This window comes from Esox lucius, chromosome 16 (genome assembly GCF_011004845.1).
Source record: "Esox lucius isolate fEsoLuc1 chromosome 16, fEsoLuc1.pri, whole genome shotgun sequence".
NCBI classification, from domain to species: domain Eukaryota; kingdom Metazoa; phylum Chordata; class Actinopteri; order Esociformes; family Esocidae; genus Esox; species Esox lucius.
Window position 1 is genome coordinate 27128354 of NC_047584.1, and position 18587 is coordinate 27146940.

The following is an 18587-nucleotide window of genomic DNA, read 5'->3' on the forward strand; positions in this document are numbered from 1 at the left end:
CTTCCTGTGTCATGTCATGGTTATGGCAGTATCATGACAGTGTCATGTCACTCTTATGCACACTCAAATTCAAATAAAGTGTCACTGATATTACTATTATGATTTTGGTTCTTTAAGAAGGTGTAATGCGTTATGCAAAGAAGCATTCAGTTGTCTTACAGCAGGGAGGGTGCACTGTTATAGATGTGCTTCTTAGCTGTCATAGTTCTATAGCCCCCTCTTCTGGCAAATCAACCATTGCACAGTGAATGTGTGTGTGTGTGTGTGTGTGTGTGTGTGTGTGTGCATGAGTGTATGTGTGTGTGTGTTTGAGCTCCGGAATACATGTAGGGACCAGAATTCACCACAAAGATGATAAAACTTGACAAACCAGCTATTTATTGCTTAGGGTTAGGTTTTGGGCATAAATGTAAATGTATGTTTAAGCATTACATGTGTAGTGTCAGGACTAGATTAAGTCTCGGCATAAAGGTCAGGTTAGGGACAGCACTGACTGGAAAATCGGACTAATCTGATCACAGTGTTTTGTCTCTGCAGTGCTGCTAACAAGTAGAGAAGGGAGTTGAAAAGTTCCACCAGAAGCTAGCTAGCTATGCAGCTCCTATTTTAGTGTTACTACCAAGCAGGTTAATGTGAGTTTTCCTGAAGGAGCCCAAACACATTTTGGGGCAGTCCTTTTACAATGTTATGATGAACAAAACAAGCTAAGCCGTTAGTGTCAAGAGGTGGACTTAGGGAGCTCCCTATCAATGTCAGTCATGTCATTACCTTCCCTGGTGAATGTTCATTGGCCTCTGTATATATATATATATATATATATATATATATATATATATATATATATATGTATATATGGGGCGACATGCGTCATTTGACTCATGTAACCACCAGACAAAATGGACCAGGCAATATATTCACACAGCAGTCCATGGGGAAGGCTTGTAGAATATACTGGAAGATAACATGCAACAATTTAGAGCAAATTAACTTCAAATAATAACTTCATCTTAGTGAAAAGGGTGGTGTGAAAAGGCCCTAACAGACACTGTGAGTTATAACCTGAGGGGGTGGTAACCTGTATCCTGCCTATACACAGTATGTTACTTGTACATTTATGTTGAGCGTGTTGAGTCTGATTGGATATCTTACTTCTAGTTTGATCTACGGTTGGTCAAGGATTGCATTTTTAATATCAACAAGTCAGATGCACACATGAAGTGAAATGTTTGTGTTCTGCCCCTAGTTTGGTTACTTAGGGATGGACCTCTCTCACGTCCTGCAGATTACTGCCATGTGCCTCATCCTTTTCTCTCAGACCATAGGACACCCTGAAAGGAGAATACAAAGTAAGCTCCGGCTAAACATAACAAGCACAAGTACTGGCAGGTGAGGCAAACCAATAATTGTTGGTCATCTGCATTTCATGTATATATTCGGCAAGAGCAGAAAACAGCTTCCTTGCACTCCACAGTAAAATAAATCTGTATTTAGCAGAAGATGGCGCTATTGCAACTCACTGTGAGGGTCTTTTACGAGAACAGTTGCACCTGTGGATGAGTTCTGATGTGAATGAATGGAAGGCATTTCTCATGACCTACCACTGGGGAGGGTAGGTTGGCTGTTTGATCCTGTCTGTCCATGTTAGTCAGGTTGAAATTATAATTGCTTATTTGAATTACTGACTTACTACCCAAACACCTCAAAATGGCTGCCATTAAAACTGTTCAAGAGGCCATTAAAAATTGTCAGGTCCAGCACCTATACTTTTAATAGTTTAATTATACAGAAACTTGCTGTCATCCCCACTCCCAGATAAAAACTGGCACCTGGAAGTTAAATGAGTCCCTCCAGGGGCGCCACTGCAGACACTGACTAAACGTTATGTGTTTAGCCCCGTGGAGTCTGAAGGGGTGGAACCATAGGTTAGAAGAAACAACAGACACGTTCATATAGCCTATGGTATATGTGTAGGCTTACACAGTCAGTAGGAGGGCAGGAAGTGTTAACCACTGTAGAGAGGAGAGATACAGTTCACATCATCAGTGTCACCGACCTGCACACAGAGACTGTTGGCTCTGACGGACATGACCATGAACAGCTCGTAGGAATGTGTATCTTTACCTTGATGGACGGACCGCGGTCTGATCGCCTCGTGCTGGTCCTCTGTCTCCTGTTCCTGCTCTGTGACCGTGACAACGGAGCGGGTAAGATTTTTGTTGGAAATACTGTTATCTTGAATGAGGATCGGTGTCTATAGATTAGCCCTCGATCTTGAGAGAGTGATTCTTCTCTATATAATGTCGGTTGCATAACAGGCCTTGACCCTTTCCTTATGAAAGCCATCCTTCAGTACTGTACAAAACTCTTAGGCCACCCAAAAAAATACTTTAAAGCTGGTCATCTGGCTAAAGTGTTTAGTTGATTAAAGAAGATTATATAATTTGAATTAATGCAAATAAACATTGATACAATTAAATTCGATACCATTTTATTGTTTTATCCCAAAAGTTCCTGATTTTGTGGCGTCCAAAAAATTTGAACAAGTGCTAGCTCAGCACCAGGGCCAGTCATCTGGCACCACACATTGGCCCAGAGATTAGGATTTAAAATCAATGGCCTTCAATAAAAGGCCTGGTGTGTTGCAGCTGAGATACAAACAACTTACCAATACCAATCTCCTTTCCAAAATAATAGTTTTCTCACATGCAACATGCAAATCCATTAATAGTTAGTCTTCTCATGGTTGAAGTGTGAGTAATGGCGCCACATGTGAAACAAGCTCTTCTGAACTGGATTTTCTTCTGTCCCTCAAGCAAGTGACCTTGCATTTCTGTTCATCTGATGCCGACAGCTACAACTTTGTTGTCATGTGTATTAAATTACAAGGAAATCCTTGCGCTCTCGCTCTCTCTGCCTTTACATACAGGACACACATCCACAGCTTTTTGGGTTTTCAATTATATTTTGGACAAAACAATAATATTTTCCATTTGTATTCGTTCTAATGTTAAATAGTGTTTTTTAAGATGGTCAGACGGACCGTATCAAACTGCTGGGGAAAAATAAATTCTCCTCACTGTCAGTTATTCTGTGAGCTTTAGTTATTGTACAGTACTTTTTAAGTAATATCATTCCCTTGAATACGGAGTAAATTAAAGGTAGATGAAATACATGTGTTATCCTTATTAGGGCTAGCCTGACAATGACCTTCTGGCCAAAGCACTGCAATGGCCTGGGGAGAATTTACAGCAAAGTCAGGGCATGTTGATTCACTATTCCACTGGCGCATAACATCTGTGGTGACCGTGGTTTCTGTGGTTACTGAGTAGCATCGTTGAAAGGACGGAATCAGACGTCTGTTGATGTGTTTGCCAAAGACAACGCAGTTATTTATGACACAAACATTTTACTGGACTTCAGTGTTTGTGTAACCAAGATCTACCGGTGTGATCAGTTGCATGCTGTGAAATCATTAACGGCATGAGCTTGTAATATTGTTCATCTCTTTAATTCGATTCCATTTCCTTTTACAGACCAAGGCTTATCATGTGTCTCTGAGGTGCGTGTAAGAAGAAATACTGCATTTAAAGCTGTACCTCTGAATCGGTTGACTATCAACTGTACAGTCAAGCACTGTGGAGATGTGCCAAATATCACCTGGTGTAAATTCTTGGACTCAAGTATCTGCAAACCGATGACTGATGCAGGGAATATAAAAGTCAGTCAAAAGAAATTATCAGCTCATGAGGTGATGTCATTTTTGTTTTTTAAGAAGATATCTATGGATGACCAGGGCCAGTATAGATGTTACTTAGCTGGGAATGAAAACTCAGTTGTTAGCCACGCGATCAGTGTCAATGTCTCTGGTAAGTCAGACTCCGGGCATCTTTCATGTAATTGACTGTATATGGGGTTACCAATTGCTTTGATATCAGTAATTTAATGATGTATGTGTTTCAATTAGAGAGGGACGTGGGATTCGAATACTCAGGCAACAACACCGGTAAGAACACAGTGGTTTCTAATGACAGACACACAGTCACTTCTGAAGACAAGCTGACATATCGGCATGGATGGTTGATCCAAGCAGAGTCCTCGAAACAACATGCTGCATAATGACCTCCTGTACTGATCAGAGCACTTATTATTATTATTATTGTTATTATTATTATTGTTATCAGTCCATCTGATAAGTGTCTTGTGTTGTTCACATCTGTGTTATTAAGATCTCCATTTCTCTTCTGACAGGTGACATACCAACTTCCAAATATAAAATGGATGTGTACTGGCTACCATATGTTGGCATCTGTATGGGCGTCCTTCTGCTGGTGGTCATGGTCACAGCAATCTTCTTCTTCTCCCTGGACGGCTGTGAAGGTATGATGTTCTGTAACAAGTCTGTAACATGGTCTCAAAGGCAGACCAGATTTATTAAAAGGGGTTACACCATTGACAGTGTCACCCGACACAACGCCTGAGATCGTTTCATTTTGTCTGAGCATTTACGTTTTACAACGAGATCATCACCTACACACGTTTATCATTCGCAGGACCAATAACATCCGCCAAGAGCAGGACAAAGGTGCAGGTGAGGAAAACTAAAAGGATTTGACCTCACATACAATCACATACTCAATTCACTGGTAGGTTTCTGTAACGGATTACCTCATAATGAATAACCCAACTGTTCCTCATTCACGACACAGGAGGCGTCCACACCAGCAGCATGTCCAGACCCAAACTCCAACCCTAAAGGAACCCTTCCATCATCATCATCATCATCATCTTCGTCCTCTAACCCAAATAACAACCAACTAAACAATCTCTATGACAGCTGCATCAACGGGCCATTGCAGCACAGCTACCTGCTGATGAGCGGAACGCCGCCTTCCTCTGACATAGCAGATGGAGATCATGGGTCAAGCCAGCTTGTGTACGCTGCACTGAATCATCAGAACAACAGGGGGCCACCGAAACCCAGCCCCTCGCCGAGGCCCCTGGAGGAAGCCACTGAGTACGCAGCCATCCGGACATACTGAGCCACAAGTCACCGAGGGAGACATTTGGGGTATTTTCATGTTTTTTGTAATGAATTAGGGGGCTTATTTAACTCATATGCACTCATTGGGACAATATTTTACGTGTGATGGAAAGTGTCAGCAATGTGTTAACCTCAGTCCAGGGCTGTTTCGGAGAAGATGATGTGAGTTGTGAAGAAGGGGGCTGTCGAGGTTTGAAAAGCGGGTGAGAGGTGTCACTCGTCCTCACCCGTTCTTTCTGACAGGGGAGCACAAATGTCATGTTAACACTGGAGCCACGATGGGTAATTAACATGCAAACCAGCCTTAGTGAATGACCGAAAAAAACAATACTGTTGTGTGGAACAGTCTGTGTGGAAGGAAAGAAACGCTTTGGTTGGAGGTCTTGCTATGGTTTGTGACGGTTACGGGATGTATGTGAGAAACATTTCACGCCGAGCATGTCCTTATGTGTGTCTGCTTGTAAGATAAAATGACACAGGATGTGACTTCCTTGTCTTGGCCCGCGTGCTACCTGAGGAGGATGGCGTGCTGGGGCTTTCCATGGTTTATGTGAACTGTTGAGCCCACCATACACTCATAACTGTAGCTAACTGTATACAGTGCCCCCCCCCCACCAATGAAAATGTTATTTAAAGGGACAATCTGCTGTTGCGTCATACATTTTATTACTTTTAAGTTCTTTACATGTTCATTCTAGAGGAATAAATGTTTTTAAATGTCTAATGAGCTTGTTAAACTTTCCTACAATACTCACACCAACAATGTTGGTAAACAATGATACATATAAATGCACATTACGTAACGTTAAAATGTTTCTGAAACTATTTTCATGGAATGGCAGATTTTTGCAGATGTGGCAAAAGTTTGGGTGTAGTCTTACCGGGAATTTATCCAGTTCCAACATGGTTCCCACAAGGTTTCTGCATATGTAAGACTAAGGTTTCTGCATATGTGAAGTTTAAGGTTTCTGCATATGTGATGTTATTTATGCCCCATGTACAAACCCTACATTTCTTAAGTCTGGGGGTGTTATGGTTACACAAACACAGGAAATGTTATAGGAGCAGCCCACCACCACCACCACCACACTAAAACTGTAATGTGAATTCAAAGAGAAACCTGTTTTCTGACTTGACAAATAACTAGAGACAGAAACATCCTCAGAAGCCAATTCTATCCTTTATTACATTATCACATTTTCAGAATTTTTATAATGCTGCCACAAACCCGTTAGCTCAACGTTATTACGAAAGACCAGCGTAACAGCAACAGTTTAGTCTCTAAAACATGGTTACCGCCCATCAAATGGTTCCCCAGTTGAGAGTAGACCAGAATGACTGTTGCTCTGTGTTATAAGAGACAGCTCACATCTGTATTAGGCATCCATATTAGGCATCACAGAATTGTAATTTCAAAGACAGCATTAGAGCCAAATAAAATGTTTAGAACATGATCTGAAACACGCAGACTCACATTATACATCACAGGACACGTTTCCAGCAGAGCGCATCGACAAAGCCTCGATCACAGGTGTTAGCAGACTCCATTTTCCTTCAGGTTGGGCTGGATGTGAGTTGTCCTTCTACTGAATGGTGTCAGTCAGGCATAGCCCACACACACACTGCCATATGACCCTCTGTTCTTCCAGCACCCACATGCACACTCACGCGCGCATGCACACCCATATCGTGTTGTTTGCCTTATTTGCATGCCTGGATACACTAGTGGCTGTGTGTGTGTCTTCGAAGGACAAAGACCTATTTTAACCACCAGAGAGATGGAGAGAATGCACCCTGGGAGGGAAGAACGGTGGCGGGGGTGGGGAGAGAGACATGGCAAACTGGTGCAGGACTGAGGTCATCAAGAAAGCCTGTGACCCACTACATTCCTAAACGGCCCGTTACAAGAGTGGTCGAGGAGTGTAGGAGTGATGTATGCAAGTGAAAAATCCAACAGCACACTAGGAAACTGGAAGCATCCTACGAGGCCAACGGTCAAAGGTGTGGAGAAACAAATGAGAGTGACGCTCAAACCGTATTAACTGATTGAGCAAGTAGCCATTCCATTGGGATCTAGCATGAACCTAAAACACGGAAACGGCAATGGTAACCTCTCCATTTCATTTAGTTCCGAAGACATAGAAACATTCCCAGATGTGCTATGGCCTTTTAAAAACAGTAGAAATGTAATCTGATCTGGCGTATAATGACCATGCTGTTTTTGGTCAGTAATCTGCAGGACAGGATTTCAAGACAAAGACAACAGTGACAGAGTGTGTGACTGTGTGGCCCAGAGCTAATAAACACTTTAACACGCCTATACTCTATAACTGCCCGCAGACTGATGAGGGCCGATACAGAGCTGTGTGTGTGTGTTTGTTCGACAAAGCTCTGTGCCCCTCTCAAACTCCATGGCTCAGGATGAAACAGACTTGGGCCAAAATGCATATGGGAACCAGATCAGTACAAAGCCAAAAGGAAAATAACTTCACCTTTCCCATCTACCTAAAGTCAAGCCAAGTGTACAGAGACTGGGCCTAGCATTCCATCGCTGTGGCCCAAACCAAAAACCCTCCAGAATGTTATGAAATGTTCTCTATAAAGTGCATACAGAAGCAATAAAACAATAGGCCTTTTCTAATTGCTTTATCTTGCTTTTTATAACATGTCATGGACATACATTTTCAAGTTACAACATCTTCATGTTTTAGAGGGCTGTGTTAATCTTTGTTTTGGTTAGTTTCATTTCTGCCGCAGACTCTGGAAGATGGCACATTATGAAAATGATGTTATCTAAAGACAGCCCTCCACACTCATATTGAAAGTTTACATTACATATCACACCAGGGAAATGTAGAGCGAAAACACATCTAATCAAGTAGTTTGATGTATTTGGCGCTGCAAGGAAAAATATGCATTGCGATGGCATTTCATGACAGTTTTTCCTGAAAAGGCAATCAACCTTGACTGCTTTGTATACTAAGCTTGCTGTATACAAATGAACAAACTTAGGTCAGCATTTAATTTCAGCTTGTTTCTGAAGAGACGTACCACTTCGACTGATGACCTGGCCATGTTAAAAGATATGGGTGGCCTAGATTCAAGGAAAGCCATGCACACAAATGTACACAAGCACACACACACACACACACACACGCAGACACATATCTTTGTGGGGACCTGAGACCCAATCCAATCCAGAACACCATATTTCCTATTTCTTGGCAATACATCTAACCTTAATCCTGACCTCAATAAAATTATAATAACTTCTATGCCTAAACCGAACCTAGCTCTAACACGTAATCCAAACCAGTTTTGTCTAAAGCTAAAATTAAACAAATTTCTAACATTATGCCAAAATGCCCTTTTCCCTAAACCTAACCCTTAAGGGAAAATAATCCCTCGTGGGAATATTTTGGGGACCTAAAACTAATCAGGCAACTAATCTTTATGGGGACATCAGGTCCCAACATGAACATGAGATGTAGATCAAACAACTGATACATTGTCCATCATGTAGTATTGAGGACATCTACAGAACCACAATGTCCTTTACGGGAAATAACATCACAAACCATCTGACCATGACACACATAGTCACACACAACTCAAAAACAGCTATTGACTGTCTTGCCACAGCCAAATGACATAAATGGAATCAATTTAATCATTTTATCTAACCGCAGAATCTACCAGTGTCTCTCCAACACAGCAACGGTCTTGAGTGAGATGCTGTGGTTAAACCCTCATAGATTCTTCTTCATAGTCACCCGGCCAACAGGTTCTTATTAGAAAGCAAGCTTCTGTCGACAGTCATATCCATATTATGTACGAACAATTGGCAAATCAGGGTTTTCCCTACAATATAAAATAGTAGAATGAAAACAGAGAGCATTCTGGGGGTTCAAACACAGCATGACATCCACAGGGCTACATTTCATTGGTGTAAAGCAGGAATGAAAGGTGGTAAAAATCCCTATAATAATACTGTACTCATCTCTCCTAATAATAATAACATATTCATCTCACCTAATAATAATACTGTACTTATCTCTCCTTCATTCAATGTATGACAAGACAAACATTCTCATTGAATAGTGTAATATCATTGTGTAAACTAAGGTATTTTTACTTAAGTTTCTGCGGAAACACTTTCATGTTATAATATATTTTAGAATGGCACAAAGAAACCAGAGAGGTTATGAGAATACTCATACTTCATGACACATGGCGTGAATGGAGATTGCTGTCCTCAGAGTACACATTTAAGTTGTGATCCTTCTGGAAAGAATTCACACTGGATCTGATCTAGGATCAAGTCAGTCAATTGAAGGATATTCATCACAATTTCAAAAGAGAATCTGATGGCATGCCAACAACTCAACGGTGAAACCCTGAATACATGTGAATACAAGCCAGTGCGTCTGAACAAATTCTCTCATGGATTCAGATTCTCAGTGATGTCGGTCTTGACAGATTGTTTCGTATCGAATGTCCTCTTCTTCAGGTGGGCTTTGTTTCACTTCTCTCTGCTCAATGTACTTTGGCATTGTTGAGGAACAGTTTTCTGATTGGCTGTTTAAAGTTAAATTTCCTATTTTCAGACAGCATCTGTGCAGACGTAAGAGAGAGAAACAGACACAATCAAAGAGATAAAGACGTCGAATTAAACAGATCAACATGGCAGTTTTTATACTAAGTGGTCCTAAACTTTATTGGCCCATGTGACCACAAAACATGTTTTAATATTCCAATCTTTAATTTTCTTGGTAAGATGGAGTCAAGCCGACTGGAGGTTTCTCACTTAACTCCAGTCCTATAAACCTAGAACACATTTTTCTAGTGACCCAATTCACAAGTTGAGCGAAACCGCATGGGGTCGTAGCCCCTTGATTGGGAAACACTGTCCTATTATTACTGTAAGTGACATGGTATAAGAGAAGTCATTGGGTTCAGCTGCTCCAAAACTCCAGAATACACTGAGACCAGCCAAACATTCAGGCATCATAATTAAGTTTCCACTTAAGGCCTATCAGCCTGCAACTGTCTCTGAGAGTAGCTAACCAGCAAAATGACACAGAGAAAAACAACACATAACTGAAATTCTTCCCTCAACATTCTTGACACTGTGTGTCAACTTCAAAATGTGTTCTGACACTAAATCAGTTCAGGATCAGAATATCTTTTGTTAATATTACTGATTTAAAAAACAGGCTGGATTTGCCAACTAAATTGTTGTCTACTAAATATCTCTTTAATTTTTAATTAACCCTTAAGATCCTTAGTGTATAATACATTAATTATCCACAGAGATGTTGAAACAAGCACGGAAATTTTAATTCCAACAGAAATAGGTGATCTTTGGGACAGCTGGTAAAGTGCAGCTTGAGTGCAGGTACTGTAATGGGCAGGCTGTGTGGAGTCGAGATTGTGGCTTTTTGCATTGACTTTATATACTATTCTGTAAACCATTTATTTACAGCATCTAAAACACATGACTGAAAACATCTCTCTTTGGCCAGCTGCAAAATTTTATGTCTCTAATTTGTCTGCAGTGACTAGAGAAGATGTCATTCCATGGAGTGAGTGGCTCCAAATAATAAGAGCTAGGAATGACTAGACCTTTGTTCAGGGGGTTTTACATATTAAACATTTAATAAAAGCCAACCCAGTGTTTTATATTTCCAAAGGATGCTTTTGGTTCCCTGTTTAACACTTTATTTTTGCGTTCTGGTGTCACTGAGACCAAAGACTTCTACTAAATCATAAAATCTATTCCATGTTGTTTCTAGACTGTATCTGCATAACACACAAACAAACACGCACACACACACTTTTAAGTGCCATACATGTCTCATCCAAAACGTAGCAATGAAGTCAGCCATTAACAATGAACTAATAAATGAATGTGAAGGTGGTGAATCAGTCAGGAAAACATCAACACATAGCGGAATTCCAGAACATACCAGGAAACGGAATGGCACAGAGGCCACATAGACACACAGAGGACAAACACAACGTAATCTCAGAGTTCTTGTGGCACAGAAACACTCTTCCTGGGGAGAACGCCAGCTGAAGAGAATCCTGGTGGTGCCAACCATTGGCTCTTAGAGCTCAGAAAAAGCCAGTGATGTCAACACGGTTCAACTGTTCAGACACAGAAACAGTGGAAGTAATTTCTCCTGTTGTCCTCCGGGCCAAAGGGCTTAAATTAAATTATTGTTCTTGGACAACTCCTTTGAGATATGTGGAATGAGAAAATAAAAGATGACTCTCTAAAGCGTTAAGGAGGTGCGCACACAAACACACACGCACACACACACACACACACACAATGGACACACACACACACGCACGCACGCAAGCACACACACACACACACACACACAATGGACACACACACACACACACAATGGACACACACACACACACGATGGACACACACACACACACGATGGACACACATACTCACCTTCATCTTTGCGTAGGAAACACTTCCAAAGGCAGAAGCAGAGGCCTATGACCAGCAGAGAAGCTACGGTGGTTACTGAGATAAGGATGGCCAGAGCTGTTCCAACTAGAGACAGGCAGCGAGAGAGAATTACACATGTTGCATGTGCTTTCAAAATCAATGTTTTACACAAGCTTCCGACATAATTTTCTCTGATTTCTTTATGCACATACAATATCTGATAAACCACTTCAGATCCCGACAAGACAAAGCTATATCCAGCTTAGGCATTAGGTGGTAAAAGTTTGAAGCAGGTTATGTTAAATGTACATGCCGTTTAATTATTGTCTCTTAACTGCTTGTCTTGTCAACATGTTTGCATTGCCAGGCACTCCAATAGAACTTTGTCCTATTTGAGACTAATTATTTAAGGCCTCATTGAAGCAACTCCCAGCAAACTCGGGACAGTCAATGTTGAGATGAGTCTTTGGAAGCACATTGGACGCCATTCTAGTTCTTATCACGCTGCTCTCTGTTCTTCTACCCTGACTGAGCTCGGAGGTGCTCGAGCAGCCAGAGTGTGATGAGGCAAAGCCAACAGATCTGGACGGTCCTGGCCAATCACAACGGCCTTTGGGCCAATCCGCAAGCACGATAAAACCCTGGCCCAGCGAAGAAGCAGCTAACTGCGACAGAGTGACTTTACAGCTGCGCCATTGACAGGCACTCAGAATATTATTTTTTTTTAAATGAGAGTAACGTTTAATATAATTAATAGAGTTTCCTACAATGTGTTGGTGTCCATGTCTCACTTACTCTTGGTGTTCATAGATACAGCGATGGGTGACTCCAGGCCCTTGTGGTGGACCAGGCATTTGACGGAAACGTCCTTCAGCAGCCCCGATTGAACGGTGAGGGTGCTGATGACCAGGGTGGTCCCATCCCCCTGCTGGAGCTGTGATGTCACAGGGGGTCCCATGGTACGGTTGTCTCGCTCTACGTTCCAAACTATTTCGGCCGGTGGCCTGGACACGGCCGTGCAGTTTGCTTCGATCACCCCTGGGGATGTGTTCTTGTAGCTAACCTGGGGTTTAGGCAGTACTGGGAAAACACAGAACGTCCCGATGAGGTAAAAGACACATGAGAAAACGTAAAAACCTTAGATAACACCAAATCAATAAATACCCATAAAAAGGGGCTTGTTTGGGCAGAGGATCAATGCCACAGATAAGGTCAATGTGTTGAGATCAGCATGAAGCAAATCGCCTCTGTTTCCAATTTTCTGTCCTCAGAGCTGAGAAAGGAATGTTATTCATTGGAATTGAAAACGCTTGTGTTGGCTGAGCTGAACTGGCCACAGATATTTGGCCCAGATAGCGGCAACAGAGTCTTTATGGGCGCGCTACCAAACTGAGTGAACCTTCAATCTGGAGCCGAAAACGTGGCAGAGGTCGGGCAAACCAGGAGGGATCCACACAACAGAACATTACACTGCCATTTATCTACAAACAATGAACGGGGAAAATGTGATGTAATGCAACCTACTAACATTACAATGTGATATGTAAAACACTGCTATTGAACAACATTGCACTTCGATATCACATTGGATATTGATCTACTGTATAATGATCTATAAGGCTATTTCCCTCCTTGTTAGTCTTTTCCCTAACTTTCCATTAGCCATCCTCCCACATCATCGTAGCCATATTAACCAATGGGAAGAGAGTGATTTGTAACAAGCTCCGAGTCATGAAGCAAAATTCAAAAGAGAAAAGAAAGAGTGGAAGGGAGAGATAGAGACAGAGTGAGAGAAAAAACAGTGTGAAAGAGCAAGCGAGAGAGAGAGAGAGAGAGAGAGAAAGAGAGAAAGAGAGATCGGGAGAATGGCAGAGAGATGCAGTTCTGCTCGAATCACTGACAGTTGTGCTTCCATCAATTGAGACAAAAGCCTTGCTGTTTGGGCTGCAAGCGAAAGAACAAGCAAAGGACAATGAGCGAATGAGAGTAAAATGGAAAAGAGAGAGTGAGAGACCGAGAGAGGGGGGTTGGAGAGACAGTAGGGGGCTCTGTCTGTGTGAAACACTAATACAGTTATGCCTTAGGGCGTTGCACTACTCTCTCCCCTCTCCCCCCCATCTCTCCCCCATCTCTCCCCCCTCTCCCCCCCTCTCCCCCTCTCCCCCCTCTCCCCCCTCTCCTCTCTCTCCCCCTCTCCTCCCTCTCTCCCCTCTCTCCCCCTCTCCTCTCTCCTCTCTCTCCTCTCTCTCCCTTTACAGTTTTTGCCAATTGCTTACACACTTGTTAACACATCAACTCACATTTCAATGAACACAAAAATAGAAAGGCTTCAAAAACATAATATGCAGCTAATTTGTTTGCCATTGCAGGTATTGACTAAAAGTAGAAGACAAAAACAATCACGGTAAAATTACAGTGTAATGGTAGACAGAATAATACTTGGAGGACACAGGGGGGGGGGCATTTGGTTGGTGGTGGACACTTTCCAACGCCAAGTAAAAATGATTCCTCAATTGGACTGGATGGCATGGTTACAAATGTTAAGGTTTTGATTCTTTTGTCTAAGCAGTGTGTAAGCAATCATCAGTGCTAATATGTTTTTCTGTCAAAGGTCCCTCGGGCAGACCTACCAACATCCAGGCTTTGTCTATCACTTAACCACACAAACAACACCAATGACCGTGGCTTCAAACAGCTAGAAAACCGATGAAAATTAAAAGCCAATGTGACACCATGGATTGGAAACAAATGTTTGGTGCATATCTACGTATACATTACAACATCCCTCAATAGTCCATCCTGGGACCTCTTCCCTCAATAGTCCAACTTGAGACCACACCCCCAAATAGTCCAACCCGGGACCTCTTCCCTGAATAAGCCTTATCAAAAACATCTAGTACTGACAAAGCCCTAAAGACGATACCGCTCCGTCTCAGCCAGGAACATCACAGTGTGTGTCTTTAAGAGCTGAGTGCAGGCGTGGTCCTCGTGTTGGGGCCAGTGTCAGGGTTGATCTGTTCAGGGAGCATCTCTGACCGGCAGCCCAGGATGAACACTACCACCCACAACAGTCTCCAACATCTTTAAACCCTGACAATAATGTCAGGGTGCACAAAGGTCAGAACGCCCACATACATCTCACGTGTGAAATCATCGCCTCCTCTTCACTAGGGGAAAATATGGGTAGGCAAACACACATCCCCGCTGTGGTGACCTGATGTTTCATAACATATCAACCATCATTTGCCAAACCCGATATCGGCGTCTAATATTATTCCTCATAAGAGTGTCTACCCAGACTCCCTCCTGCCTACATGCAGAAAGTTTTTGAATAAAAGCCCCAACTAAAGACAGTTAGGAAAAGTGTAGAGAAACCCCCACCCACCAAAAACAGCGAGGCAGACGGTAGCGCTCTTTAACCCCTCCGGGTAGGTGTTGTACTCGCAGGTGTAGCAGCCCTCATCCTGGACGCTGACCGGTCGTATGGACAGCTGACTGGTGGAGAGGGAGTGGGTCAGCCAGACCCTCTCCTGATAGGGCGGCTCTATCATGGGGTCACTGCGCTTGGCGTAGGAGGCTACTGGGCTGGACTCCCCACGATCTGCTGTATGTCTCCACAGAACCTGATGGACCTTCTCTGGCAGGCCATAGGAGCAGGAGAGGGCCACTGCCTTACCGCTCACTGCTGTCTTGTTACCCTCTGCAGTCACACGAGCTGGAGGAGAGAGAAAAACATGTTCACATGGACAGACAGGCTGGTGGACAGACACTAGGGTAGGCCGCCACACTTCCAGCACGCCATCTGCAACACCTGTTTCTTAGTTTTTTCTTTAAGTAACAAATTTTTTTCCCAAGTTACCACATGCTTGACATCTAATTTACTACTACAACCTCGACTCATGGCAGCAACTCTCACTGAGTTTGGTAGAGTTGAAGGTCAGGATATGCATGCTATTTCTTCTGTCACTGCTCGCCCAGGCTGCTTCATTAGTTGGGACCCATGCCTTTAGTTGGGACCAATGCCCTTAGTTGGGACCCATTCCCTTAGTTGGAACCCATGCCCTTAGTTGGGACCCATGCCCTTAGTTGGGACCCATGCATGGGACCACAACGCTTATAGGCTCCGACACACCACAACGAGTCACTAGGGCGAGACACGTCAAAGCAACACTCGCTGAGCTTCACTCTATTCATCCTGGGAAATGTACAACACCCGGTCGGTATGCAACAGCTGTTTATAATTACCAGTAGGAACCTCCCACAGCTTCTACTGAGCATGACATGGGAACACAACACATGAAGATGGGATTTATGACACCATACTTCAGAGTAAATCCCCATTGGTTGACAATCAATCAAAACACAAAATGACTTCCAGAGTAGAGAAACTAAATCTGTGATGTGCTTAAGTGATCTGCAGATAAGCACACCAAGTCCAGTGAGAACAAAGTAGGGCGCCAAACAACGAGATGGGCAGAAGCATGAATTCAGAACCATCCAAAATGGGAACATTCGGCCGGACAGAACAGGCCCATACAGCAGACAGACCATCCTAGTTATTTCTTTTTTCCCTCAAATGTGTTTTCTCTCACAACAACTCACTGATAATGGCGGTGGAACAAAAAACAATTTCAACACGTTAAAATGGAAGAAAACAGACTGAGGCATTCCCTTGCACTCAAAGCAAATCTGATCCGTCCTCTGTACTCACATGTGACAGTGAGGCAGGTGCGCCCCTCCTGTGACCCCGAGGGATACAGGTCAAAGATGCAGGTGTAGCAGCCCTCATCTCTGAAGCTCACACGACGGATGGTGATGGCCGAGGAGTCCTTTGGGGAAGAGGCCAGCTCTACGTGCTGCTGGCCACTCACGCTGTCCTTCTGGTCCGGCAGGTAGGTCAACAGAGTCTGGTTCTTCACATCCAGCCAGCGCACCCGTCTCAGGCTGTCCCCGCGCCCCTTAGACACCATGCAGGACAGGGTGAACGGGAGCTCCACCGCGGCCTCCTGTCGCTCAGGGGCCGTCACCTTGCCTGGGACATGGGCACAGGAGGGAACCACGCGGGCCGCAGATTCTAATCACCGACTCGTGGATTTGGGACATTTTTGAAACATGGTTTGGCCGCAGCGCGTGCTTTTGTCCCGCAGTCACATTTGTGTGTTCACACTCTCCACTCACCCTGCAGTCTGGCCGCCACCAGCAAGGACACGCACAGCTGCAGGCATCGCATCACGGAGGACTCACGCGTCATGACCTGAAGTGTGCACAGGGTAGAGCCATTTCCGGGACCAGGGTAGAACCCTCTGACTGATGTTGTCCCCAATAACCTATCTGGTTATGCAATCTTGAAAGACGTCAACTAGCGGGATGAACACAACGTTTATGCAAGCCTCGTCTTACCCACAGCCCTGTCTCTACTGTCCCTGGGAGAGACAATAGAGCACACAGCGGTGGAACACACAGCCGACACCCATAAACCTGGGTCGAACAGGTTTTGAAAGCTGCCTGTCTTACCTAAATGTTGAAGGTCAAGATCATCAAACGAACAGCCAAGCCCATTACAAACAGGGCTTCTTTTGACCCAATTGTGTGCTGTTGTCTCCGAGACAGACTCCACAGAAGTCCATAGAGGATTAATGATCACCTTCTTCACACCTATAGCATCTTTCTTTGAATATCCAATTTAATAAGGCCAACCACCTTTAAGAAAATACTTGCATGCCTAAAATGGAAAGGGCTGTGTAGTAAAATCTAATCCATTTCACTTTAGTGAAAATGATATAACCACTTCTTGGGGAAAGTATTTAAACAAAACTCTTTATTTCATAAACGTACATTTAAACACATTTAGTCTATAAGACCAATAAAATAAATCTGTTAAGGTCAAATGGTGCACTGAAATCTGATTTCATATGTATTTATTTTCTGTAGGCTAAACGTTATTGCTGTAACAGATTTGTATACATCTGGTAAATACCTAAAGACGCCTAGCTACATAAAATACCAACACCGCAGCCGAATTAGATTTGAACTTTACAATGTCAGTAATTTAGCACATGTAATCTATAAATGCTGTCGGCTATCAAATAATACAGAAATAATTCCCCAATTTGGATACGGAGTTGATGTAGCTTACCTCTGTGGTGTAACCTGCGGCGCAATTTTTGACAGGTAGTCCGTTCAATGTAATCTCATGGTTCGGGTATTTCCATTTATCCAATTGACTGTCTATAGGCTATGGATGTATTTAGATCTGTTCGGATACAATCCCGCCCATCTGTGACAGTTTACTCAAAGACAAAGTACTGTATGCATAAGGAAAGGTGGGCATCAAGTGAGAGAACCATGTGTTGGTTCCAGTAAATCGATGTCTTATGTTAGTTGTTTGAACAAAAAAGGCTCACCATAGTTCCAACAGCGTTTGTGAGCAGGCTGTCCTCTAGCGGGTCTTATTGAAAGTATGATGAATTAAACGCATGTATGAAATCAAATTAGTCAACTTATTTTTTGGAAATATTTTCGTGCCCTAGAACTCTTCATTCGGATCGTGTAGCTTTTAGGAAAGAAAATGTATCTAGATCCAGTCCAGTCCTTACCCAGTCGAAGCTCTATGAAAGTAAATGGCCTACATAAATAATGACAATGGTGGAGGATTAAATTTATGTCTCACAGTAACAGGCTGGAATTCCAAAACGTTTTCTTTTTATAACAGGTCCTACAGGAAAAGGCATTGTAATCACAATTTTATCTCCGATCTCTGCAAATTACTTTTTAATTTAATTTTATTGAATACATTTGCACATACATTTTACATTTGACAATAGAACATAAGAAATATAATTTTACAATCATACTTCAACTATTTACTTAATTGAAAATTACATTCAACATCTGTATCCCATAAACACAACAGTTATCATAATCTGTTCCTCCTAACACTTAATAATCTCCTCCAACTCACATTCGGGATACTAGATGCTACTTCTACTGTACAACGATGCGGTTACTGAGGTGAAAATAACATGACAGGGATAGACATTTAGTCATGGACACATTTCAACTCTGACTGCT

The 18587-nt window shown here is 42.8% G+C and overlaps 2 protein-coding genes across 6 annotated transcripts; one reads left to right on the plus strand and one right to left on the minus strand.

Moving 5' to 3' along the window:
* Positions 1 to 1954: 1954 nt before the first annotated feature.
* Positions 1955 to 5738, plus strand: LOC105027871 (B- and T-lymphocyte attenuator-like). 2 transcript variants are annotated; one of them, XM_010900210.4, is made up of 7 exons: positions 1960 to 2204; positions 3534 to 3559; positions 3773 to 3866; positions 3965 to 4003; positions 4249 to 4377; positions 4551 to 4588; positions 4707 to 5738. In XM_010900210.4, the coding sequence occupies exons 1-7, from the start codon at positions 1964 to 1966 to the stop codon at positions 5037 to 5039; spliced, it is 900 nt and encodes a 299-aa protein (XP_010898512.4). In that variant the 5' UTR covers positions 1960 to 1963; the 3' UTR covers positions 5040 to 5738. The 2 variants fall into 2 exon arrangements, with proteins under 2 accessions (XP_019910231.3, XP_010898512.4); XM_020054672.3 differs by having other exon boundaries at positions 1955 to 2204; positions 3534 to 3866.
* Positions 5739 to 9554: 3816 nt separating this feature from the next.
* Positions 9555 to 18199, minus strand: zgc:113337 (uncharacterized protein LOC503741 homolog). 4 transcript variants are annotated; one of them, XM_010900208.4, is made up of 7 exons: positions 17921 to 18199; positions 16695 to 16770; positions 16228 to 16548; positions 14902 to 15231; positions 12312 to 12596; positions 11517 to 11621; positions 9555 to 9655 (listed from the first exon to the last, which is right to left on the minus strand). In XM_010900208.4, the coding sequence occupies exons 1-7, from the start codon at positions 17921 to 17923 to the stop codon at positions 9645 to 9647; spliced, it is 1131 nt and encodes a 376-aa protein (XP_010898510.2). In that variant the 5' UTR covers positions 17924 to 18199; the 3' UTR covers positions 9555 to 9644. The 4 variants fall into 4 exon arrangements, with proteins under 4 accessions (XP_010898510.2, XP_010898511.2, XP_034153529.1 ...); XM_010900209.2 differs by having other exon boundaries at positions 17653 to 18199; XM_034297638.1 differs by having other exon boundaries at positions 16695 to 16875; positions 17653 to 18199.
* Between the last annotated feature and the right edge of the window lie 388 nt (positions 18200 to 18587).